General features: G+C 36.8%; 1 protein-coding gene across 1 annotated transcript in view; it reads left to right on the plus strand.

The window, feature by feature from the left end:
* The window catches only part of LOC123235796 (coiled-coil domain-containing protein 170-like), a 59,932-nt gene extending 34,556 nt beyond the window's left edge, over positions 1-25,376 (plus strand). The window contains exons 3-9 of the mRNA XM_044662005.1: positions 8,368-8,624; positions 10,492-10,636; positions 17,273-17,587; positions 18,619-18,819; positions 21,095-21,328; positions 22,795-23,013; positions 25,200-25,376. Coding sequence (XP_044517940.1) covers positions 8,368-8,624; positions 10,492-10,636; positions 17,273-17,587; positions 18,619-18,819; positions 21,095-21,328; positions 22,795-23,013; positions 25,200-25,376 — 1,548 coding nt within the window. The remainder of the gene's footprint in view (positions 1-8,367; positions 8,625-10,491; positions 10,637-17,272; positions 17,588-18,618; positions 18,820-21,094; positions 21,329-22,794; positions 23,014-25,199) is intronic.
* The last annotated feature ends 880 nt before the right edge of the window (positions 25,377-26,256 follow it).

Here is a 26,256-nt window from a genome sequence, read left to right on the forward strand (position 1 = left end):
TATGGTTTTACTATCTATTTCCTTCTTGAGCTCTGCCAGTTTCTCCTTTATGAATTTGGGTGCTATGCCACTTGGTGCATACATATTGAGCAGTGTTATTTCCTCATTGTTTATACTACCTTTAATCAGGATGTAATGACCTTTCCTGTCTTTTTTAATCATATCTATTTTTACTTTGGCTTTGTCAGAGATCATAATAGCCACTCCTGCCTTCTTTTTCTCATTTGATGCCCAAAAGATTTTGCTCAAACCCTGAACCTTAAACTTGTGTATGTCCACCCGCCTCATATGTGTTTCTTGTAGACAACATATGGTGGGATTTTGGTTTCTAATCCACTCTGCTATTTGCTTCCGTTTTATGAGCGAGTTCATCCCATTCACATTCAGAGTTATAATCATCAGTTGTGCATTTGCTGACATTTTCATATCCTCCCCTATTCCTACCTCCTTTTTCCTTATACTTTTTCCTTTTAAATCAGTGGTTTGCTATTGAGCCGCTATCCCTTATCCCCTCCCTTGATTAACTTCCCTTTCTACCCCCTCCCTTATTTTTCCCCCTCTTTTTGTTTTTAAAGGCCTTATGAATTCCCTCCCTCTTCTCCCCTCCCTTTTTTTTGACCTCCCCACTCCCCTGCTCCCCTTGGTTTATCCCTTCTAACTTTCTCAGAAGGGTTAGATAAGAGTTTTATGTATGTCCCAATGGATAGTATAGCTACTCTTCCCTCTCCGGGTTGATTACACTGAGAGTAAGGTTTGATTATTACCTCTTAATGCTCTCTTCCTCTCCTTCTTATAATAGTATTTGTCCCCTCTCCTTCCCCTGCCCTCTTTGTGTGTAATAGAATATCCTATTTTTCTTATTTACTCAAGCTTCTCTTGGTGTCCCCTGCTATTCACCCCCTCTTTCCCATCCCCATGTCATCTTAGATTATTTAGTGTTCCACCCTCACCCTGTGAATTATTCTTCTGATTACTATAATAGTGAATAGAGTTCACTACAGAGAATTATACATAACATTTCTCTACATAGGAATACAGATAATTAGATCTCACTGAGGCCCTTAAAAAGGCAAATTTAAAAATTATAAGTTTTCTTTCTTTCCCCTCTGTATCTTATTTACCTTTTCAGGTTTCTCTCGATTTTTGTGGTTGGATATCAAACTTTCCATTTAGCCCTGGTTTTTCTGTGCAAATTCCTGGAATTCTTCAATTTTGTTGAATACCCATACTTTCCCCTGGAAATATATAGTCAATTTTGATGGGTAGTTGATCCGTGGTTGCAGGCCCAGCTCTCTTGCCTTTCTAAATATCGTATTCCAAGCCTTGCGATCTTTTAGCATGGAGGCTGCCAGATCCTGTGTGATCCTGATTGGTGCTCCTTGATATTTGAATTGTCTCTTTCTGGCTTCTTGTAAGATTTTTTCTTTTGCTTGGAAACTCTTGAATTTGGCAATTATATTTCTGGGCATTTTCTTATCTGGATCGAATGTCGCGGGTGTTCTATGGATCCTTTCAATGTCTATATTGCCCTCTTGTTGTAGGACTTCAGGGCAAATTTTTTTTAAATTATTAAACATTTATTAATATTCATTTTTAACCTGTTTACATACTTTATGCCCCTACTTTCCCCTTTACCCCCCGCTCTACCCCCACCCATGGCCAACGCACATTTCCACTGGTTGTAACCTGTGTCCTTGTTCAGGGCCTAGTTCCAAATTGTTGTTAGTTGCATTGGTGTGGTAATTTCGAGTCTACATCCCCAATCATGTCCGCCTCAGCCCATGCATTCAAGCAATTGTTTATCTTATATGTTTCCTCTCCTGCAGTCCTTCCTCTGAACGTGGGTAGCATCTTTACCATAAATCCCTCAGAGACTTTAGGGCAATTTTGCTGAATAATTTCTGTTAGTATGGAGTCCAGGTTTCTATTAATTTCTGGTTTTTCTGGAAGACCAATTATTCTCAAATTGTCTCTTTTAGACCGGTTTTCTTGGTCTGTCACTCTCTCATTGAGATATTTCATGTTTCCTTCTATTTTTTCAGTCTTTTGACTTTGTTTTATTTGTTCTTGTTGTCTTGAGAGATCATTAGCTTCTAATTGCTCAATTCTAGCCTTTAGGGATTGGTTTTCGGCTATAATCTTTCAGTTTTTGGCTATGATCTTCTGGTTTTCGGCTATAATCTTCTGATTTTCGGCTATAATCTTCTGGTTTTCCTTTTCAATGTGGTCATTTCTGGTGTTCAGTTTGCTTATCAGTTCATTTGGTTTCTGAACCTCACTTTCCAATTGCAAGATTCTACCTTTTAAACTGTTATTTTCTTGCCAGATCTCTTCCATCTTCCTCATAATCTCAGTTTTGAACTCTTCCATAGCTTGTGAGGAGTTTTCCTTATTTGAGGAGGGTCCGGATGCTTGTTTGTTCTCTTCCTCTGTTTGCTCGGTTGTCTGGATTTTCTCTGTGTAAAAGTTGTGGAGTGTTAAAGACTTCTTTTTCTTGTTGTTAATCTTTCTCTTCTGAACTTCCTGAGACTGGGTAGCCATCATTAGCCCAGCAGCTTCTCAGGTTTATCCTCGCACTTAGGGTCTGTCTGCGGTCTTTTGGCTCCTGAGGTCTGAGTTCTGATTTTTTCCAAGGTCAAGCCCCCTGGTGGACCCCCTTGCTTGATCCTCTGCCAGAGGTTTCTTTACAAGTCTCAGGGTGCTGCTTCCACAGTCGTATACCCGTCTGCACTGGTTCCCCACTCAGGGTTTCAGAGCTTTAGCTCCTGGTTGTGTCTGCCTCCACCCACGCCTCCGCCAGTGCCTGTGCTCTGAGCCCATGCTCTGCGTCCACTCTCTGCACCCTGCTCCCGCGCTCAGATTTTGTGTGCGTTCTTTAGCTTTTTGGGGTCCTAAATCTTGCTGCTCTCAGGAACAGGCCCCGGAGCTGCCAATGACTCGATGGGTGCCCCAAACTTGCTCTATTTCTTTTTAGCTTGCTTTGGCGCTTATAGGTGGTGTGTGTGGAGAAGGTGGGGGTGGGGTAGTTGCTCAGCCCGCGATTTAGTGAGAGCTGTTTCACCCCTTTATAGCATGGAAATGCCCTGATTCCACGTACCTTCCACGCTGTGCCCTGTTGTGGGGTTCCTCCATTCGTCTGGACTTGTTTTTATGTCCCCTTGAGGAGTTTTGTGTGTTTTGGTCAGGAGAGGTTAAGAGCTGCTTCTTACTCTGCCGCCATCTTAACCTGGACTTTGATGGTGAATCTTTTAGAGATGGAGTGCTGGGCCCTGCTCCCCCCAGACCAAGTGCCCTGCCCCCCACCCCAGAGATCACGTGTTGTGCTCCCTTCTTACCCCACACAGGGGAGGGAGAAAGCGCTTCCATTGGGCTGCTGAGCAGAGGGGGAGGTGATGAGAGGCACATGTGGAGAGGGGGAGGGGAGTAGTCTGAGCATTCTGCTCCCTTCCAGCTCTGCTGCCTATGACCTGCCAACCTTACCTCCTGTGGGCTCTTACTGGGTGGCTGGGCAGAGAGGTGGGGAATGAAAAAAAAAGTCATCAGGCGGTATGGAGAGGGGGAGGGGAGCAGCTCTTCCTGAGTCCCTCTGCCTTTCTAGTAATGAACTCTTGGTGGGGGAGGGTGGTCGAGTGCCCACAGAGAGCCCTTTGTGTGCCATCTTTGGCACTCATGCCCTAGGTTTGCCATCACTGCACTAGGGGTCTACCTTGAAGAAATTTTTGTCATGACAGGCTTAAACTTAAATCTCAAAATCTCTGAGTAGTTTAAAAAATAATCAAACAGTTGGACAATTTATTCCCTTATTAGCTGGCTATATCTGAATTCTTCAGAAGACCTGAATTTTGCCTAGAGATGGGAGGCCCTGGTTCAAATCTGATTGCAGACACTTCCTAGCTGTGTGATGCAGGGCAAGTCACTTAACCCCCATTGCCTAGCTCTTACCTCTCTTCTGCCTTGGAACCAATATATAGTATTGATTCTAAGACAGAAGGTAAGGGTTTTAAAAAAAAGACCTAACTTGTCTACCTTAGTCCTAATGGCATATGTTAGGTATTAACCTGTGCCTGTTCTATCAATTTCAGATCAAACAGCAAAACTTCTTGATAACAATAAATTATTATTTATAAATATAATTAATTATTATAACATAATAATTAATTGAAAATAAAATTAGGGACTCTGAAACATTTAGAACTATGAAGGAGAGTTACAGAACCTCAGAATCACAAAAATATCACTATCATGAATAAAAAGGATTATTAAAAGCAGAAACCACAGGACCAGCATGTCCTTAGGGAAGGCTTGTTGACAATAATGGTACCATTGTGGAATGGAAGCTATATTGGTAATATCCATCTGTAAAATGAGGCATGGCTAGGATGCAACCATGGAAACTATCTCTGAATAGCTCTCATCAATACTATAGCAATGTAGCTTCTCTGCCTTCCCTGTGATGCCAGAATCACTGTTCTAACTCCCTCTCATGTAGGATGACAAGGTCCCCAAAGGGTGGTAAACTACTTTTCTCCTAGGGTCCTAAAGGTAACCCTGATAGGATGGTTTTGTAGTATGATTACTCCCTTCCAGTGTGCTTCTCCTGTTAATTAGCCAGCCAGAGTTACTTTATTTATAGAAAGTTGTATTTATTAAAGTAGTATATAGTAAGAACAGTTGGTACACAACGATCCTACTGCAAAAAGTTGGGACATTTCCCCATAAATATATATAAAACCTAGGGGAAAGTGGGTTCAGACTTAGAGAGACCATGTGACAAAGGGGTAACATACAATCTCTGGTGAATTTTCTCCCTTTATGCAGTCCTCCTGAAACAGCTCTTTGGGGGGTTTGGGTCTGTGCTGGGTTCTAGGGGTCAGTGCCCATGTAGAGACCTAAGGTTATCTTTCCTTGGTGTGTCTGTCTACTTTGTCCTTGGCTCCTAATGCTTGACGTAGCCATCGGCCCCTGTTGTTCTGGGGATATGACCACCAATCAGAAAGTCCATCCATCTCCATTCTTTTGGAACTAATAAGGGCATCCTCTGATCTCCATCTCCCTTCCCCTCCAAGAGCTCAGACAAGAGATCAAGTAAAGCTTTTTGACCACTAGGATGGTCTAATACTAGAATGTTGAATTCTGATTTAGCTTTTTACAATTTCAATTAATTTATTAATTATCAAAACCCCTTAGAGGGAAGCTGATTTTCTTCAACCGATTAAAAGACATTTCTTGTCTAGTGTTATTTGGTTTCACTGAATTTGTACCTACTATTGTCTAGGCATTATTCTACATTAAGTTTATATCTTTGATTGATTCTATAACTCAATCAAGGAGACATTCTTACCTAATAAAAGATATCAGGGCATATTTTTAGTTACAATGCTTAGAGTTGAGAAGTGTTGGACACCCCTCTTATGGCAAGGTAAGAGAAAAATGAGGTCTCAAAACATAGTTTTTGGCTCACATTGTATTTGGAAGGCACTTAAAATACTGGGTGTTGTATACACAGTAGAAGCTCAAAGACATGACAAGTTGTGACAAAGTTGAACTTTATGGTGATTTCCATAGGATTGTAGCTCATGGCTCTCATTTAACTCTCTGAATGCATATCTCTTGTTCTTGTCCCAGTCTCCTACAAGAGTGTGCTATTGTAGGTGAGCCCTAAAAAGTACTTACACTAAGTATTTTTCAAGGAAAGACATATTTACAAATTAATTTAGGGAAATATGTTAAATGTTTTCGGATTATAAATTCCTTGAGGACATAAATAGTTCATTCTTCTCCATAAAAATTTTTTAGTAGGTTAAGAAAGCACGGTATAGTAGGTAGAAGACCTAGGTTCCAATTCTGTCACTGACGTATTCTAGCTGTGTGACCATTGGCATGCCACCTAAACAACTCTGACCCTCAGTTTCCTCATTTGTAAAATGGGGATGATAATGCCTAGAGCTATTTCCCAGGATTGTTGCTAGAGTCCTGTGAGAGGAGGTATGTAAAGTGCTTTGCAAAGTACTATGCAAATATCATTTTTTTTCTTATGCTGATCGAATATTAACATAAAATCTGTTTGTTGTATATCACAACCACATAGCAGTTTTTAGGTCGTTTTATTTTTCTACTAGATTTCTAAGATAGAATAAGGCACCCTCCTTATTCTTTCCCTGAATGCATTCTAAAAGTAAAAATCTTTGGCTCAAAGCTCCTAGTCCTTAGGTCGCCTTTCCTGTTAGGCATTACAATGCTTGTAATTGATGCAATTTCTTCCAGTAACAAAATGTTCCTGACCTTTTTCTGGTTATAAAGCAAATGTCCTTTTACAATGTCAAGTAAAAGCAAATTTGTCTTTCTTTCTCCTCTCTTACTAGTTCTCAAGATCACACTCATCCTAATAAAGAAATTTGAACTGGAAAATTAGATTAAGGTTTCATAGTTAAGGGCCAACTAAATGCAATGGTAGCTCAATTTTCCTTCATTTAGAGGACTTTCTTTATTTGCTCAGATACAAGGAAGCAAAGATTTCAAAATTTTCCCCAAAGATAAGTTCTAATAATCTTTTCAAATGTGGTTTGAGAAAAATGACCAACTCTCAAGATCTATTAATACCATTCATAGAGAATGAACTTGGTGAGTCTTGTACCTGGGTCTAATGGAGGAGAGGACAGTGCTAGTAGGAAGGGAAGTCCTCCTGTTATTCAATGTGGGATGTTTGTTATTAGGGACTAAAACTAAAAAAGGCAGATGGTGCTGGGGGTGGTGGTGGCCATAGAAGAGGAAATTATTTAGGGAAAGCTGAGGTTCCCTTCTTTGAAAAGACTAAATCATGTATTTTAAAGAGAGAAGAAGAAATATAACTTCTATTGAGTAAGAAAAGGAGGGAAGGGGAAGAAAGAGAAGTTTGAAAAGGAAGAAGGATCTAGTGAGAAACATCTAGAGGAGAAGGGGATAGTAAATTCAGGGCTGACTAATGTTGTTGGTCCTTCATTTTTTAAAAATTTATTAATATTTATTTTTTTGAAAAGTTAACATGGTTACATAATTCATGCTCTTACTTTCCCCTTCACCCCCTGACTTCCCCCTCCCCCCATGGCAGATGTGTATTTCCACTGGTGGTCCTTCATTTTTTTTTTTTTTTTTGGTCCTTCATTTTTGAAGAGGACCAGTGTCTTGATTTGTACATGAATTGGATTTAAGTGAGGTAGAGTTGCATAAAGTCTATTAGATAGATATTAATCTTCCTTGGTAAAGGTAATTTCTTTCTGTGAGTTCCTTAAACCAGGGAACCCTTCAACATTGACTCTCTTTGATAAAGAATCTGTGGACTCCAATGTTAAAAGTGTTAAGTGCCATTTAACACTAAATTCCCAAATAGTGTTATTTGTCATTTTCAGTCATCTCCAATCTTTCATAATCCCATTTGGGGTTTTCTTGGCAAAGATACTAGAGAGGTTTGCCATTTCCTTCTCCAGCTCATTTTATAAATGAGGAAACTGAGGAAAACGGGGTTAAGTGATTTACCCAATATCATTCTGCCAGTAAGTGTTGGAGGCTTGATTTGAACAGGAAAATAAGTCTTTCTGATTCCTGGCTAAGAGTGCTATCCACTGTGCCATCTGGCTGCCCACTGAAATCTGATTAGTTCACACTAAATAGTATTAGTGTCTGTTAACATGAATAACTTCACTTATGATATTGACTCACTGGATGCCCTGATTTTATTTTATTTTATTTTATTTATTTTATTTTTTTAAACTCTTATCTTCCATCTTGGAGTCAATACTGTGTATTGGCTCCAAGGCAGAAGAGTGGTAAGGGTAGGCAATGGGAGTCAAGTGACTTGCCCAGGGTCACACAGCTGGGAAGTGTCTGAGGCCAGATTTGAACCTAGGACCTCGTGTCTCTAGGCCTGACTTTCCACTGAGCTACCCAGCTTCCCACCCCCCTCCCACTGATTTTATTTTTGAAATACAATTTACTGGAGGCAGCTAGGTGGCTCACTGGATTGAGAGCCAGGCCTAGGGATGGGAGGTCTGGGGTTCAAATCTGAATTTAGACACTTCCTAGCTGTGTGACCCTGGGCAAGTCACTTAACTCCTATTGCCTAGCCCTTACTGGTCTTCTGCCTTGGAACCAATACACAGTATTGATTCTAGGATGGAAACAAAAGATTAATATATATATATATATATATATATATATGCTCAAATGTGTATATAAATTACATTTTTACTTTCATGTAGGGAGGCTTAATTTTTATAACATAAACATCTACTTTCTGGTCATGAATTTCTAAAAGTTACAAATAAAACTAACTATTAAAAGTTTTCTGGTATTAAGGCTAATATTGTCTTTATATTTTCTCTTCCTACATAGGTAAGGAATCTTCAAAACAGGATCCTCACAAAAGAATCTTCCTTGCAAGAGATGAAATTCGAACTAGAAAATTACAAAGAAAATAATGCCAGACAGTCTTCCCAGATTCTGTCCCTTAAAGATCATATCAGGGATCTAGAGGAAATCAATGCTTCCGCCACCAGAATAAAGACTTTGAAAAATGCCAGCATTCAGAATCTCGAAAAAGGCAACTGGGACTTAAGTGAAAGAGTTGCAGAACTTGAAAGCCGTCTAAGGTAGGGTATTTTCTAATTTGTGTACACATTGAATGATACAGTAAAAAATTTACTGGACAGCATGGAGAGGACCTGCTACTGACTGGCTTGAAGACCTTAGGCAAGCCATTTCCTCTCTCTGAAACTCAAATTTCCTTATCTGTAAGAAGAGAGAATTGGACTTTAAAGTCTCTTGTATCTCTAAAAATTCTATGATTCTGCAAAACAGGCTTCATCAATTTACTAATTTCAGAAGATCTCCCTACTTACTAACAGTCATAAAGTTTAAATCAGGTCAAATTGCATATGCTTTTGGATTTAGCATTAGGCAAAACATTTATTCCATTTTTTGTTGTGTTTAAAAGATTTGAAACTGAATCCAGGCTGCTGTTAGGAGAAAGAAGAACCATGATCATTCTCTCTCTCTCTCTCTCTCTCTCTCTCTCTCTCTCTCTCTCTCTCTCTCTCTCTCTCTCTCTCTCTCTGTGTGTGTGTGATTTTGAGAGAGGTATGTTTGGATTATAGCCCTGGTTATTTACAAGAGAAATACTTGAGGAAGTCCTAAGACTCAGGGAAGAGGAGACCCACAAATCATTCTGTCCAAATCAGTTACTTGAATTGTGTCAGTATCCTATTTCTAATTCCAAATTGCTCATTGTCAGGCCATCTAACGATCTTCTTCTGAGAATTGCATTTCCCAAACTGTTTCAGAAGAGAAAATACTTAGGAGCCCAAAATTGAGCTAGGAGCCAAACTTTTTATTAGGATCAAGAGATCAATATAAGCTTAAAGGTCAGTGGGAGGGAAAAAGGGATGATTCTGTCTGGTTGTTCAGATACTGTCTGAAACAAGAGTGACAGAGTCCAAAAGAACCGATTAAAGGTAACACATCATTAGAATGACTCCTTTGTGGCAGGCCATCACTTGAAAGTAAACCACATTCTCTAGTAGCTTGTCATTTGCCTGAGTGCCATGTCTGGAATTATGTAGCCCCTCTAGTCAGAATGGAGAAGGCTTCAATATAAATTTTAAATTAAAAGAAAAAAGATAGAAAGTGAGTTACTACTCACCTTTTTTTTTTTTCACCAAGAGCTCAAGAGTGCTCTCTGTGTCTGTTCAATGAATTGTTCTTTTGGGAGTCCGTCAAAGTTTAAATGGGGAAAAAATGACTAGCAGAGGTTCTTATAGAGGAGATTCTGGGGCGTAGATTTTTGAAGATATAACAACTTTGTACTATGGTTGAAAAGGCATAGAACTGCCTGAAAAGTAGTAGATAGCCTTCCTGGGGCCATAAGAGAGCATCAGGATGCTTTCCTGATGCTGAGTATTATTGGTGGAATAGGAATGGTTAGAAATTGGCCCCTGGTTGTTCATGATGATAATATGCTGACCAGAGTTTGAGTGTGTAAAGAATGGAGGGTTAGCTTTGTGGATGTAGTCCCCTGCTGTTACTTAGAAGGCTAGAGTCTTATTGTTCTGTGCCTCAGTTTCCTCATCTATAAAATGGAGATAATAATAAGCACCTTCCTCCCAGGGTTGTTGCAAAGATAAAATAAGAAAATATTTGTAAAGTCTTTTGTAAACCTTAAAGCACTCTATAAAGCTTAGCTAATATTGTTATTTTTCCATTCTTCTCTCCATCTATTCACACATACACACAGGTATTATGCTGTCTGTCTTGTAGAGGATTATATTGGACATATTTTTTCTCTGTGTTTCCTATGCTATTCCTAGCTTTTCTCCACATATGGTTAATTTGTCAACTGTTTACATAGCAAAGAATCTACATTCCTTTTATGGAAATGTCCTACTTTTAGAGAAAATAATTTATTCCACTTAGCATATAAGAAATATATACAATTAAGACTTGTTAATATCATCTACACAGAATACAGCTGGTTGAAAGAGAAAAAGCAGAGCAAAAAGCAGCCAACTTGGAGAAAAAGTTGTTGGATTACACACAGAAATTAGCTTCTTTTATGAATCTAGATATGAAAGTACAAGACGATCCTTTACAGGTTTTAGTGATGAAGGTAAGATTATTTTACTTATGATTAATTTGTTATTCTCCCATACTTTTCTTTTTTCTGTCCTATTTCTAGTGGACTAGTTCTGAAGAAAACTGAGCAAATGTGCAAAGACCTTTGTGTTAGTCCATCTTTTTCTAATGAAGAGCACAAGTAGCTGGCTATTTAAAAACAAAAACCAAAAACCAAAAACCAATCTCTTCAAACCTTTCCCCTCTATCTTAGAATCAAGACTGAACTAGTTCCAAGACAGCAGAGCAGTAAGGGCTAGGCAATGGTGATTAAGTGACTTGTCCACAGTCACATAGCTAGGAAATATTTGAGGTCAAATTTGAACCTAAGACCTCCTTTCTCTCAATCCATTGAGCCATGTAGCTGCCCACAGTAGCTGACTATTTGTTCCCACATGTTCCTTTCCATAACTTGAGCCCTTAGAATTTCTTTCCTATTGTCAAAGGAATTAATTGAATTTTTGGGGAAAAGTGAATTAAAAACCATCCTATGGCATTCTCCTATCTCTCAGCCACTTTTGGAAAAAATAAACTAGTGGTAATAATGCAGAATCAGATCAAAGTGGGGGAGTAGGCTTAGTGGAATAAGTTCTGGGAGTTAGGAGATTTCAATTAGAGTCTTGGCTCTTTAATTTATCTTATCTTAACTTATGTTATCTGCCTTAATCAAGTCAGCTAATTTGTATCATACTTATCTGGAAAATTAGAATAAAAATGCTTGCACTTTCTTCTTTGTTATAGGGTTGCTATAAATGAGATAATAGATGAAAAATCAGTTTTACAGTTCAAATATTTTTATTTTCTTCACTATTATCATCACGAAATGGTTTTGGTAACCAATTAAACAACAGAGTAGAGTCCCTTACAACTAATTCCCTTTTTTTAAAATAATTTTTTTAATTTAAAATTTTATATTGTCATGCAAAACACACTTCCATATTGGTCATTGTCATAAGAACACACCCATGCATACATAACTAACCCCCCCCCCCCCCAAATAAAGCTATAAACACACTACTGTGAAAGGCCATTTCAACAGTTCTTTCTCTGGAGGGGAATAGCATCAGTAATCTTTCAGGATTGTTCCAGATCATTATATTGCTGAGAGTAGTCACTTTTTCAGAGATTATCCTTGTACAATAATTGTCATTGTGTATAACATTCTCCCAGTTCTGCTTATTTCACTCTGCACCAGTTCCTGCAGATCTTTCCAGATTTTTCTGAAATCATCTTGTTTATCATTTCTTATATATAGCACAAATAGTATTTCATCACCAATATGTACCACAATTTGTTCAGTCATTTGCCAATTGATAGATGTTCCCATAATTTCCAATTCTTTGTCACCACAAAAAAGAGCTGCTATAAATATTTCTGTACAACTAGGTCCTTTTTTCTAAAATTATCTTTTGGGCATACAGACTCAGTAGTAGTATTACAGGATCAAAGGGTATGCATAGTTTTATAGCCCTTTGGGCAGAGCTCCAAATTGCACTCCAGAATGGTTGAATCAGTTCACAACTCCACCAACAATGCATTAGTGTCCAAATTTTGCCACATCTCCTTCAGCATTTATCACTTTCCTTTACTGCTATATTGTCCAATCTGATAGGAATGAGGTGGTACCTCACTCAGTATTGTTTTAGTTTGCATTTCTCTAATCAAGAATGATGTAGAGCATTTTTTCATATGATTATTAATTGCTTTGATTTCTTCATCTGAAAATTGCCTTTTCATATCCTTTGACATTATCAATTGGGAAATGGCTATGTTCTCTATACATTTGAGAAATTAGACCTTTATCAGAGAACTTTGTTATGAAAAAAATTTTTCCTCAATTTGTTATTTCCCTTCTAATCTTTGTTTATACAAAAAAAACTTTTTAAATTTAATATAGTCAGAATTATTCATTTTACACTTTGTAATGTTCTCTTTCTCTTCTTTGGCCATAAATTCTTTCCTTCTCCAAAGATCTGCCAGGTAAACTACTGTTTTCCCTAATTTAGTTATGGGGCATCACTCTTTATATCTAAATAACATACTTATTTTGACCTTATCTTGGTATAGGGTGTGAGATATTGGGCTATAGCTAGTTTCTGCCCATTATTTTCCTGTTTTCCAGGAGTTTTTGTTAAAGTGTGAACTCTTATTCCCAAAACTGAAGTCTTTGGGTTTATCAAACACTGGGCTGTTAAGGTCATTTACCCTGTATATATAGTGTGTATCTAATCTACTCCATTGATCTACCATTCTATTTCTTTGTCAGTGCCAGGCTGTTTTGATGTTTGCTGCTTTATAGTAGTATAGTTTGAGATCTGGTACTGCTAGGCTACCTTCCTTCACATTCATTTTCATTAGTTCCCTTGATATTCTTGATGTTTTGTTCTTCCAGATGAAGTTCTCTAAAATAATTTCTTCTAGTTCTATAAAATAATTATTTGGTAGTTTGGTTGATGGCACTGAGGTAGATTGTCATTTTTATTATATTAACTCAGCATATCCATAAACAGTTGATATTTTTCCAATTGTTTAGATGGACTTTGTGTGAAAAAGTGTTTTGTAATTGTGATCACATAATTTCTGGGTTTGTCTTGGGAAGTAGGTTCTGTGATAATTAGATTAAGTCTACACTGCCTATCTTTAGATTTAATCACCAAAGGTGGAGAGCACTTTCCAATTCTGGGGGGTCCTAACCTACTTGCTAGAGTGAGTAATGAATCAGAATCAACGCACCTCCCTACGCTTTCTATGAGAAAGCGTCTATTGTGATTGGACACCCAGGCTAAGGGAAGGCACTAGAAGTGACTATATGTGACTCCTTCCAAAGACTGGTTTGGTGAAGGAGACCTGAGGGAGCTTTGCTGGTTCATGACCGAGACTGTTCCACGTGGCAAGTTTAAAGACTGAACCTTCCTGAACTTCTATTAAGAAACTTCCTTTTTTTTTTTTTTTTTAAATTTTTTTTTATGGCTTCTCTAATCAGGTTTATTAGCAGTCTTTTCCTGTTGGCATAGCAAGGACAAATCTTTAAATCAACTAATAGTCAATAGGCACCCTTCTATGTGTTACTCAGGTCAGCCTGATCTTAATTTAGTTTTTTTTTTTTTTTTTAGCATTTATTAATATTTATTTTTTTGAAAAGTTAACATGGTTACATAATTCATGCTCTTACTTTCCCCTTCACCCCCCAACTTCTCCCTTCCCCCTCCCCCCATGGCAGATGTGTATTTCCACTGGTTTTAACATGTGTCATTGATCAAGACCTATTTCCAAATTGTTGATAGTTGCATTGGTGTGGTAAGAAACTCCCTTTTATAGGAATGAAGATTGCTCCATTCACTTCCTGGCCTCAGGCTCTTTAACCCTAGGCTGAGGGTTAAGATCTACCTGCATTAATTAGAGAGATAGATTCTTATTTTCTTCCTCTTTCTCTTCTCTCATGTAAATAAATTTCCATAAAAGTCGATTTTGATTTGAGATTATTCTTAATTGAGTATTGATAATAGTTCAATCCTCTGGTGACCATCTTTAAAATATATTGAACCCATAAAACCCCCTTTTCTCCCTTACAGTTCCCAGGAATTTTATATTGTCTAGAATTATTTTAAAGGGAATTCTCTGCCTTGTGCTGTGGAACTTTGTTGGTGATGCTGATATGATTTATGTGGATTTATTTTATATCCTGCAAATTTACTAAAGTTGTTATTTCACCTCGTTTTTTAGTTGATTTTCTAGGATTCTTTAAGTATGCCATCATATCATCTGCAAAGAGTGATAATTTAGTTTCCTCATTGCTTACCTTGAACCTTTTAATTTCTTTTTCTTCTCTAATCGCTACTGTTAGCATTTCTAATACAATATTAAATAATAATGTTGATATTGGGCATCCTTTCTTCACTCTTGATCTTATCGGGAAGGCTTCTAATTCTCATTGTAGATGATACTTGCTGATGGTTTTAGGTAGCTATCATTTTAAGGGATGGCCCAGTTGTTCCTATGCTTTCTAGTGTTTTTAATTAGGAATTGGTGTTGTAATTTGTAAGCATGTGATTTCTGTTAGTTTGGTTATTGATATGGTCAATTATGCTGTTAGTTTTTTTTTTAAATATTAAGCCGTCCCAGAATTTCTCGTATAAATCCCACCTGGTCATAGTGAATGATTCTTGTGATATATGGCTCTATTCTCCTTGTGCTAGTCTTTTATTTAAAATTTTTTCATCTATATGCATTAATGACCCTTCAATGTAGATGCAGCCAGATCATCCTGTGTTATCCTAACTGTGGTTCCCTGATATCTGAATGACTTCTTTTTAGCAGCTTGTAATATTTTTTCCTTGGTCTGGTAGTTTTTGAATTTGGCTATAATATTCCTGGAAGTTGTCAGTTGTGGATTAAATGTAGGAGGTGATCTGTGGATCCTGTCAATTTCCACTTTTCCTTCTTGTTCAAGAATTTCTGGGCAATTTTCTCTGATAATTTCTTGTAAAATGCTATCTAAACTTTTTCTTTTATCATGATGTTCTGGTAAACCAATAATTCTTAAGTTATCTCTTCTAGCTCTGTTCTCCAGATCTTTGGTTGAATCAATGAGGTGTTTCATATTCTCCTCAAATTTTTCATGTTTTTTATTTTGTTTAATATATTCTTGCTGCCTTGTGAAGTCATTTTCTTCTAGTTGTTGAGTTCTGTTTTTTAAAGACTAAATTTCATCCCTGGCTTTTTGGTCACCCTTCTCTTTCTGGTCCGATTTTCTTTGTAGATCATCTTTTGCCTTCTTTGCTTCATTTTCAAGCTGGCCAATTCTGGCTTTTAATACTTTATTTTCTTGTTTTAGCTCATGTATTTTCTTTTTCTAATTGTCTTCAGCCTCTCTTGATTGCTTTTTGAGTTCCTGAAGTTCTTGAATTAATTGAGTTTTAAATTCTTGAGTTAATTGAATTTTGAGATCTTCCAAAGCATGTGTCCAGTTCACTGGAACTACTTCCTCTTCTTCTATTTCTGTTTCATTTGCTCTCTTTTCACTTCCTTGAAAGAAGCTGTCAATTGTCATTTCTTTTCTCTTTTTCTGTTGCTTGCTCATGTTTTCCCCCCCTTCCTTGTTCTGCTAATTTGAGCAGATGTATTTAATGATCTTTGATGAAAGATCTTCCCCCCAGGGGTAAGTTACTTTCTCTACCCTTGGAAGACTTCTGCCTGTCCAATTGTTGGGATTAAATCTGTATGGATTGGATTAGTCTGCCCTGAGGCTAAAACTTCAAAGCCTTGAGGGGAGGGAAAAACAAACAAACAAACAAACCAAAAAAACCCTAAAAAGGTGGGGTGACCAGAAGGAGGGGGGGGGGGGTTTTTTTTTTTTTTGCTGAACTGAGCTCTCCAGCAGTGGGGTCCCCCTGCGCTATCCACTGTGTTTGATCTGGTTTTCTTTCCTCTTGAAACCCTGTGTTCTCTATCTTGGTATGAGGAAGCCAAGCTGTCTGCGCTATGGGGTTTGGCTCTCTCTAAGCCACCATCTTCTGGGCGTTTTTGCTGTGTTTCTCTGGTTTTCTCCTCCAGTCACCTCACCAGTGTCTGTGTTTGACTCCCTGAGTCCTATACCAGCAAGGCCCTCTCTCCTGACCAGTGCACCCACCAGCCCTGAGATTTCCTGAGCAGCTGGAGACTCCTCACAGCACGTGGGGGAGGTGTCTTGGGATCCTAGGATTCCCCTTCTACGCCCTCAGTCCCGACAGTTCAAGTATTGAAGCCTTTTTCTTGGCGTACCTCTTTAGTTGTGCTGCAGTAGGGTTCCCCCTGCTCTGTCCCATTCTTAGATTAGGTCCTCTTTCTTCTCGAAGCACATTGTTTTCTATCTTGCCTACGGGTGTGGAGGTTTTAAGATTCGCTCAGTCTATGCCACCATCTTACCAGAACTCTGCATTAATGACATTGATCTATAATTTACTTTTTTTTGTTTTTGCTCTTCCTAGTTTAGGTAACTGCCATATTTGTGTCCTAAAAAGAATTGTTAGGATTTATTCTCTGCCTATTTTTCCAAATAGTTTATGTAGTATTGGGATCAATTGTACTCTAAATGTTTGATAGAATTTGCTTGTGAATCCATCTGTCCCTGAGGATTTTTTCTTGGGGAGTTCACTCATGGTGTGTTCAGTCTCTTTTTTTGAGAGGGGATTATTTAAGTATTCTAGTTCCTTTTTTTTTAGTCTGGGCAATTTGTATTTTTGTAAATATTTATCCATTTCACTTAGATTATCAGATTTATTTTGGCATATAATTGGGCAAAATAGCTTTTAATGATTGCTTTAATTTCTTCTTTGGTGATGAGTTCACTCTTTCTAATTTTTTAAAAAAAATTTTTAAACCCTTAACTTCTGTGTATTGGCTCCTAGGTGGAAGAGTGGTAAGGGTGGGCAATGGGGGTCAAGTGACTTGCCCAGGGTCACAAAGTTGGGAAGTGTCTGAGGTCAGATTTGAACCTAGGATTTCCCATCTCTAGGCCTGACTCTCAATCCACTGAGCTACCCAGCTGCCCCATATTATTTAACCTTAAAGAGAGCAATAGGATGACTTTGAAATAATTCTGTTTGAAAGCCAGAAATTTAATGTTAATAATTATTAATATTGGCATGTTTAGGACAGGGATGAAGCTAACCTGGCCAAGCATTTGGAAAGAGAAAACTTATTTCTCTTAGAGAGACTGAAAGATGGGCAGAAGGCTTGGGATAAATGCCAACATGATTTGATCCACAAGGAAAAACAAATTTCTACAATAGACCAAATCCCAATCACCCTCAACTGGGAAACTAAAACTACTCAGAACCAGTATCAGAGTTTTATCAATCAACTTGCTATTCTTCTAAGCAACACCCATGTAAATGTACCAGCTACAGAGGATGCTGTGAAGGAAAGGATACAAGAAATCAGTACTAATGAACAATCTTGGAAATATGTAAGTATGCTGGCAGAGACATTATCATTTTAAAATGTTCTGCTCATAAGATCTAAGTTGGTTTCTAAATAATTACTAATTTAGGCAATACTAATCCCTCACTTTAAAGCATAATCCCATTTCTGTTGTTGAGATTTCTCAACAGTGAGACAAGGGAAAGAGGAAAAATCTATAAGTCAGCTTTACTATCTCTCATTTCAGAATGTTTGCAATTGCTAAAATCCAATAATGTGTCTTATATATCACTTCTAAGGGAGAGCACCTACAGCCACTTGGAAGCATATCTAGTGAATATATGATGATTTTCAAACTTTTTTTCCCACTGTAGATTAATTTATTATGTATAAAACCAAAGAGGTATCAATAAGGCTTGATAAAAAGCCAAATCAATTTCTTAATTTCATCAGAATAGTCACATGAAGATAATTCATATAACCCTAAAATCTTTTAAATTGAAGCATACTTTTTTTAAACTTTACTTTTCCTTTTTTCATTCTTTTTTTGTCTGTTTTCTTTTTCTTCTTTTATTTGAAAAACTTTAATTAATTAATTAAGAATATTTTTCCATGGTTACATGATTCATGTTCTTTTCCTCCCCTCCTTCCACCCCAACTCTTGTAGCCAACAAGCAATTCCACTGATAACCCTGAAATCTTCACACCAAAAACTGTCTCTTTCTCCTTGGATTGAATGTATGTTACGGAGGCCTTCTGCATAAAAAAATTTGTTTTTGCCTAGTCTAGCTCCTTTCATTGGGAAGGGTTTTCTAGTGTCCTGAAAATTTATTAGATGATTTCTTTATTAAGTTAAAACTAAAGTGTTCTGTTTTTGTATATCAACCTCTCCTCTCTCTTATTCATTTCAACTAATGATCTACATGGCAGATTTCCTTGAGGGAAAGTCTTGCCTTTGAATTTTTTTTGAGTCATCATAATGGAATCTATATTTCTACATAATAATTGGATTTGCATGAAAGTAAGTAGCAAATATGAGATATCAAAACAAATTCCACTTTTGTAATTTACTTGCAGAAAACTGATATCCTTCAGGAAGAGATCAGGTTGCTAACTCAGCAGATTGACCATCTGCATCAGCTTTACCAAGAGGCTTTGTATAACTCATCCCAAGCTGAAGAAAAGTTTTTGGAGCAAAAGAAATTCTTGAAGCTCTCTGAAGAGAAACCAGCCGCTCATGATTCCTTTCAAGAGAGATGGGATTTAGAAATGAATAAAGTAAGGTTTCCTTGAAGTATATTGCAGGGGAAATTAATATGTTAAAAATTGTATTACTCAATTTTGTATTATTTATATGTCAAAAATTGTATTACTCAATCTACTCAATTTTGTATAAAAATATTATTGTTACGATTCTTAAGGTTTTTTTGGGGGGTGGGTGGGTAAGAAGGGACAACAAACTGGTTAATTACTATGCTCCTAATTTTATACAGAATTTAACAGAGTCCATGATCTCCCTTCCTCATTATAAACATATTTGATTTTTGAAAGGCGGAAGTTTGTCATATAGTTGTTAATGTAATTTTAAAAGAAGATCCTTTAAGAATAACTAATGGTGGAATTTCAGTCATAGTGACAGTAGATGGGAGAGGCATTTTTGAGCAGAAGCATTCCTGATGAAATGATGGGTTGGTCAGTGAGTGTCCAGGCCAGGAGCATGCATAATATACTCTGCTGGATGCAGTTTCTTGGTGGATGTTTAATGAGTATGCTCTGAAGTGGGCAGTGGGGGCCCTTTACTACATTATGCCTAGAAGCAGGTTCCCCCAGCTTACACATGAGGGATTGCCTCAGGCCAGGCACACTGCAGTCACAGAAATTATAAGTTATAATTATAACTTTACCTTGCTGTTGTTCATTCCATTCAAGAGAGGCAGCATGATGAAATATAACTGGAGATGATAAAATCTTACTCCCTAACAGAGTCATGGAGACACTCAAATGAGCCAATGGACTTTGAATGCATTTAAGTGCCCTGCAAATGGAAGGCATTAATATACCTAACAAAATTGGTGCCATCAAAAATTCAGTTGCCAGTGAGTCACTCAATGGCAATAAACTTTGTGAAATTTACTTTTTAAAGAACCAAAATATATAATGAAAATTAATCCAGAGTAATGTTTTAGAAATCAGATGATCTGGTTTGAAAATTTTTAGTTTTATAAGTTAGAAAAAAACATTTTTTGAATGTGAACCCTTATCTAAAAGTTTTAATTTTGTTACAAATGGAAGCTAGCTTCTGCTGCATTTTAGGAATATGTATATGTATACACATTTATACACATATAAACATATACATTTAAAGTGTGTACATATATGCATATAATGTATGTATAATATAGGTACACACATACAGATGATAAATATATATGTATACACACCTATACATAGCATGCAAGTATGTATATTATAAAGAAATAATATGCATATATTATATATTTGTATATTATATATGTGTATTATATACTATGTATATTATATGCGTTAAATAGAATATATGCGTATATAGAATATATAACATTTTCTTCTTCCTTTCTCTCTCCTCTACCAAAATCAATTAGACTCAGAATTAACAAAGGCTTTATAAAAAATAATGATTTTAGTGACCTTTCTAGGATGGTTACATGAGTAAATGCTTGTATTATTTTTTGGTTCATAAAGTAATATATATATATATATATACACATCTTTATATATCTTAAAATCCTATATAAATGTCCCCTCTCTTTGGGAGGCCTTTGGGGCTATCTTTTTATGGAGGGTCTGAGTATTCCCACTGGCATCTAGTGGCATCTAGTGGTTCTGATTTTCCTAGAGTCAGCTTGAGAGAATTGGATGCTCACCAATCAGGAGCAAGAGTTCCAGGGGTCAGTGGGATCCCATTTTGCTGGTCTTTAAAGGAAGTCTTCAATCTTTTCCTTTTTTTTCCCTCTCTTTTCCAGAGTATAGCCCAACATAACAAGAGAGAAAATAGAGTAGGTAGTGAGAACCACAATTTGAACCCAGATTCTCTTTCTTCTAAATCTAGGGCTCTTTCCACTATCCCACTCTGCACCAGTAATAAAATTAACAACAATAGCAGTAAAAGCGTTGCTTATGTGGTCAAATGAAGTCGTTGGAAATAATATAACACCTTGTTCCAAACAAACCAAAGGTTTTTTTTCATGCTAATGATATGATATCAATATCCAGGTGCCTTTTACAAATAGAACCAAAAACAATAACAAGTTATAGCTTAGATGAAATTCTGGCTTTTCTGTTCTAAAACACATTACATATATTGTCCAATCTGATCCTCACAATAATCCTGGATTGTGATTCTCATATTAGAGACAAATCTGGAATTAAATGGGTGCTGTTTGTATTTGTAAATGAATTTAACTTCCAAGTTAAAAGAATGTCTTACTAATCAACTACAGTTCCAGTATGGATAACCCTAGAAACGTGAACTATTTAAGACACTAAAAAGACAAACTTCTTCTTTTCAATATAGGAATGTACTCAAAAGGAAATGAGAACTTCACAGTCAGAAGAGTTGGAGATGAAGTTCAGGCAATTAGAGAAAGAAAAAAGACAAAATATTCTGTGGAATATTGAACAGAGCTTGCAGATCCCAACAAGTCTAAGGCTGGAGGAAAAAGTGGAGAAACTTCAGAAAGATCTCAGTGAAATGAAATTGTCAAATCAAAACATGAAAACACAGCTGACAAGAGTCAGTGACCTTAAAGTAAGTTGAGATAAGTTGCTTCAGAAACTCCACCTGGATTTTTCGTTTCTCATTTAATGAAATCACTCAATTTCATTAAAAAACAAAAACAAAAACCAGGTCCTCTTTTAGCCCTTCCTTTAAAGAAAAATTTTCCAAACTATTCTTTTCTATATTTTCTAAATTCTGTATCTTTTGTTTTCCTTTGGATCCTCTCCAAGTTCTCCCCTGAGTATCCCAGTTGTATAGTCCCCCATATCAACTTCTCTATTAAACCAAATTCTACTGTTCAATTCAGAGACAGTTGGCACAATTCATAGAAAGCTAGTCAACACTCTTGTGTTTGAATGACCACAAAAAAGGCTCTGAACCTCAGTTCCCTCATCTGTAAATTAGGGGAACCATGCCTATACTATTTATCTAATAGTGTTGTGATGGTTAAGGTAGATAACAAATATAAAGTTCTGTATGACTTATTATACACTTATGGATCAACCAATAAAATTTGCTAATTGGGGAGCAGCTAGGTGATGCAGTGGAGTGAGAGCCAGACATACAGGTCTAGGGTCAAATCAGACACTTCCTAGCTATGTGACCCTGAGCAAGTCATTTCACCCCCAGTTGCTTAACCCTTGCCACTCTTCTGCACATAATATAGATACTAAGATGGAAGGTAAGGATTAAAAAAAAAATTTTTTTTTTGCTAGTTTACTGGCCAACATTCCTCCTTTGGACTTTCCTCCTTTGTTTCTCTGTGTGGCTGAAACAGAATAAAAAATCCTTGAAGCTGGGACCTCATTTTGTACTTATATTGAATTTCTGGTATGGGACACAATGCCCTGCATACTTTTCCTGACTGGGAGTAGACTCTTAAAAACTATTTTTGTTATTTATCAATAATGATGATATTTGCAATTGTATGTCTTTTTCCTTTTTGATTGTGAGCAACTAGATGGAGAAATGGATAGAGTTTAGCCCCTGGAGCCAGGAAGACCTCAGTTCAAATCCAGTCATAAACACTTACTAGCTATGTGATCCTTGGCACTAACTTCTGCTTGCCTCCATTTCCTTTATTGTAAAATGGGGACAATATTCACACCAAGATCAAATGAAGATGGTCTTACCTCAGTGCTGTGCTCTTAGTAAGCACTTAAAAAAAACACCTTACCTTTTTGTCTTAGAGTTAACACTAAGTATTAGTTTCGAGGCAGAGGAGCCATAAGGAACAGGCAATTGGGGTTAAGTGACTTTGTCCAGGGTTTCACAGCTATGAAGTGTCTGAGGCCAGATTTGAACACAGGTCTTCCAATTCCACTGGCTCTCAATCTTCTGAGCCACCTAGATGTCCTTATTAGATTATATATTTAATAAATACTTGTTTCCTTCCTCCCCTTTTATATTTGCCCAGCATTTTGGGGCAAGAGACATGAACTTGTCTATCATATAGACATTCCGTTTGAGTGATAATCCTCTCCCTACCCCCACAGGACAAAACCATTGAAAAGTTACAAAAATCTTTAAAAAAGGCTGAAACAATTAAAGAGAAGTCAACTAAAAAAGTAAAGAATTTGAAAACAACATTAGACTTTACCGAGCTGGAAGCCAAAGAGGACAAAGAAAAAGCCTATCAGATGCTGGAAGCTGTCACTAATGAATTATACACAGTCAAAAAATCACTTGAAGAAGTAGTAAAACGAGAAAAACAGGTACCTTTTTCCTTCTTCCTAATGAAAACCATTAAAAAAAAAAGAATGTTGAAAGGGCTGTTCAAAATTTAGCATTATTTCATGTAAAAGTCAGTTTCTTATATTTGTTGTTTAGCAAGTTGTAGTCTCCAATTACTGTGGAAATCCCTTTTTATTTTTTAGTCAGGGATTCTTTATTTTTCATATGACTGAATTTTCTAGAAAATTGTTCTTTTCTCACATGAAAATGATATATTATATATTTGAATATGCTTCTTAATATCTAATTCAAAATTTGTTAGGCATACCACCCTGTGACCAAAAGTTTTTACTTGAGTAAATACAACAGTAATGAAAGAAAAATGCTTCATTATATTTTGTGTTCTTCTTATGCACTCATTAGTTCTACATAGTATATTTTATTCAACACAAATTTATCAAGTACTTTCCGTGGTCAAATTTTACAAGGGAGATATCGCATGCGGTTAGATGAGCAAATATAAGACAACTGGAAGAGAGAGTGTATTAAGAAACGGGAGCAAGTTTTTTCTAGGAAGGTAATACATGAGCTGAGTTTCCCATTTCTGTAATAGGTATGAAGCTGGATGGGATATATTCCTAATAGGTGGGAGCAGGGAGTGGATATATATTCCAGGCTGGGAGGCAATAAGGAACCTGATGATTTTTGAACGTGGCATTGATAGGGACAGTTGTTGGCCTTATGAAGATTTATTTTGGTACATATGTCAAGGGTAAATTGGAAGAGGGAGGAAATGGAAGCAAGAAGCCCAATTAAGAATCTAATGTAGTATTGAAAATTAAGAGGTGATGATGATGGGCTAAATAAAAGTAGTGGTTACATGAATATAGTGAAGAGGATGCAAAAGAAAGTGTGAGGCTAGACTCAACAGAACTTGACAAAGAATTGGATTACAGTTGGTTTTGTATGTTTCATTACCTCTACAATACTATAAACTCCATAAGGACAGGCATGGTATAGGGGGTCCCAAGTCTGAGTATGGTTTGAAAATATTAAAACTTGTTAGGATTAAAATTCTCGGGAGACTGTATCTTAATTTATAATTATTTATTAAATAATAAAAAGTGGCCAAAGAAAGAAAAGGCACCAGTGACATGTGATCAGCTGTTCCTTTTACAAACCTCCTCCTCTAGCTGACTGGACCAGCTTCATGGCCATATAGCAAGTGGGCTGTGCTCTCCTGGGAAGTCCAGAGTCTGACTGTGTATGTGTGTGTATGTGTGTGCCGGGGCTTCCCTAGTCAGTGCTCACCCATGGCTGGCACACTCCTAGCTAGCTACCTCCTCTCTCCATAGTTCCAAGGCAAAAAAGAGCTACTTCCTTTCCCTAGTCCAGTTTATGTCCCTGGTAATGTCCCTTTTTTGAGCCCCTCTGATGGGGTGGATCGTCTCATCAGAAGTCACCACTTGGTCCATAGATCAGTGGCATAGCACATTTACATCATCTCCCATCATGGTAGGGAGGACTTCCCCCATAACCTCAAAGAGAAACAGTTCAGAGATTCTAAAGTAGATCTTTTGGTTTGAAATCCAAAGTTGTCTTGACAGGCTAGTGTTAAATTTTCATAAATTTCATTATTATTAATTACTAAAGCTTAAAATTGCACTAAAACCTTCGGGACAGACTATATTTACTCTAGTAAAAATAATGCAATTAGGTATTTGGGGTAAATGCCTAATAAATTTTGAATTAGATATTAAGAAATATATTTGAAAATACAGTATCATTTTATGGAGACTTTTCATACTCAAAAAGAACACTTTTATAGGAAATTGTTTAAAAATCTGCTTCAGTGGGACAGCTAGGTGTCACAGTGGATAGTGTGCCAGCCCTGGAGTTAGGAGAACATGCTTCTTAGCTTTGTGTGACCCTGGGTAAGTCACTTAACCCCAATTGCCTAGCTCTTACCATTCTTTTATCTTAGAACTGATACTTAGTGTTGATTCTAAGACAGGAGGTCAGGGTTTTAATTTTTAAAAAACCCAATGACCTGGTTTGATGCACTCTGTGTTACAATTATTCATTAAAAAAATGATACTATTCTGGCTCTGACTAATACTAGTATGGAGAATATAGTAAACAAACAAATGTAAAAAATCCTGTGCCACTGATGTTACTTTTTCTTTTATGTATATGTGTGTGTGTGTGACTTTTTTTCCTCTCATAGCTCATAGAATTTAGAGAATCTGTTATGAAGATGATGGGCTTTAACATCAAAATTCCAGACAAGGATATCATTAATCAACTCAAGCCCATCATACAAGCTTACGAAGCTTCTTTAACTGCATCTAGCAGCAGATCAAAGATGTCTAGCGATTGTAAGACTGTCCAGGAGAATGAATGATAAAGAAAAAGACATTTGGCTTCTTTTTTTTTCTTCATCACCACCAATCGGACCTAAAATCACAGAATGTTTTCTGTAACATTTTGAATGTAAGACCTGTGGAAGATGTCTAGAGAATGAATAAAATACATTCGGCATTTTCACTTTTCTGGAATGTTTGTCATTCTTTTTTTTTCTCTTATTCTTTCACCTTGTTCCTTGCTGCTTTTGCTATGGTTTATTTTTGACTTGTCATTTGTAATTTATTTGAGATTTCATCAGTGTGGGAATACCACTGATGCATATCAGCAATTGTGTAATATAGTATTGGCTTATATTTATATTTTAGCCTGTACTTTATCATCTTTAGTGCCTTGGGATTCTGACAGGTTAGATGGCAAACTGAGAGTAACATAGCTGGTATGTGGAAGGGTCAGGATTTGATCTTAGATCTTTCTGTCTTCAAGGTCAACTCTTACCTCCACTATATACACAATACTGTTGTAAAACAGGACATTTATTCTGAGATATTTCATTGTCCTCTTTTGTGTATAGATTATTTTTTTTTTATAGCTAGGCTTTTTAACCTATAGTTAAAGAAGTGTTTTGCCAAGATGAAAATGTGTTATTACTTCAATCTCTTTAGTGGAGAATAAACACAGATGAGAATCATAGGGTATTTTTTGGGTTGATGTTTCCTTTGGTCAAAGATAAGCATTTGATAATCATGCAGAAAACATCTATGAGATAGAAAGATCATTAAAGTATTTCAAGGGCTGATTATTTCCTTAATACTAATAGAACATTGGTGTACTGACCAGAAGGGAGCCAGTTCTTGGAGCATGCACGGGTTTGATGTACGTTGAAGAAAAAATCTTCTAATTGGCCCTAAGAATTGATG

Source organism: Gracilinanus agilis, chromosome 2 (genome assembly GCF_016433145.1).
Source record: "Gracilinanus agilis isolate LMUSP501 chromosome 2, AgileGrace, whole genome shotgun sequence".
NCBI classification, from domain to species: Eukaryota; Metazoa; Chordata; class Mammalia; order Didelphimorphia; family Didelphidae; genus Gracilinanus; species Gracilinanus agilis.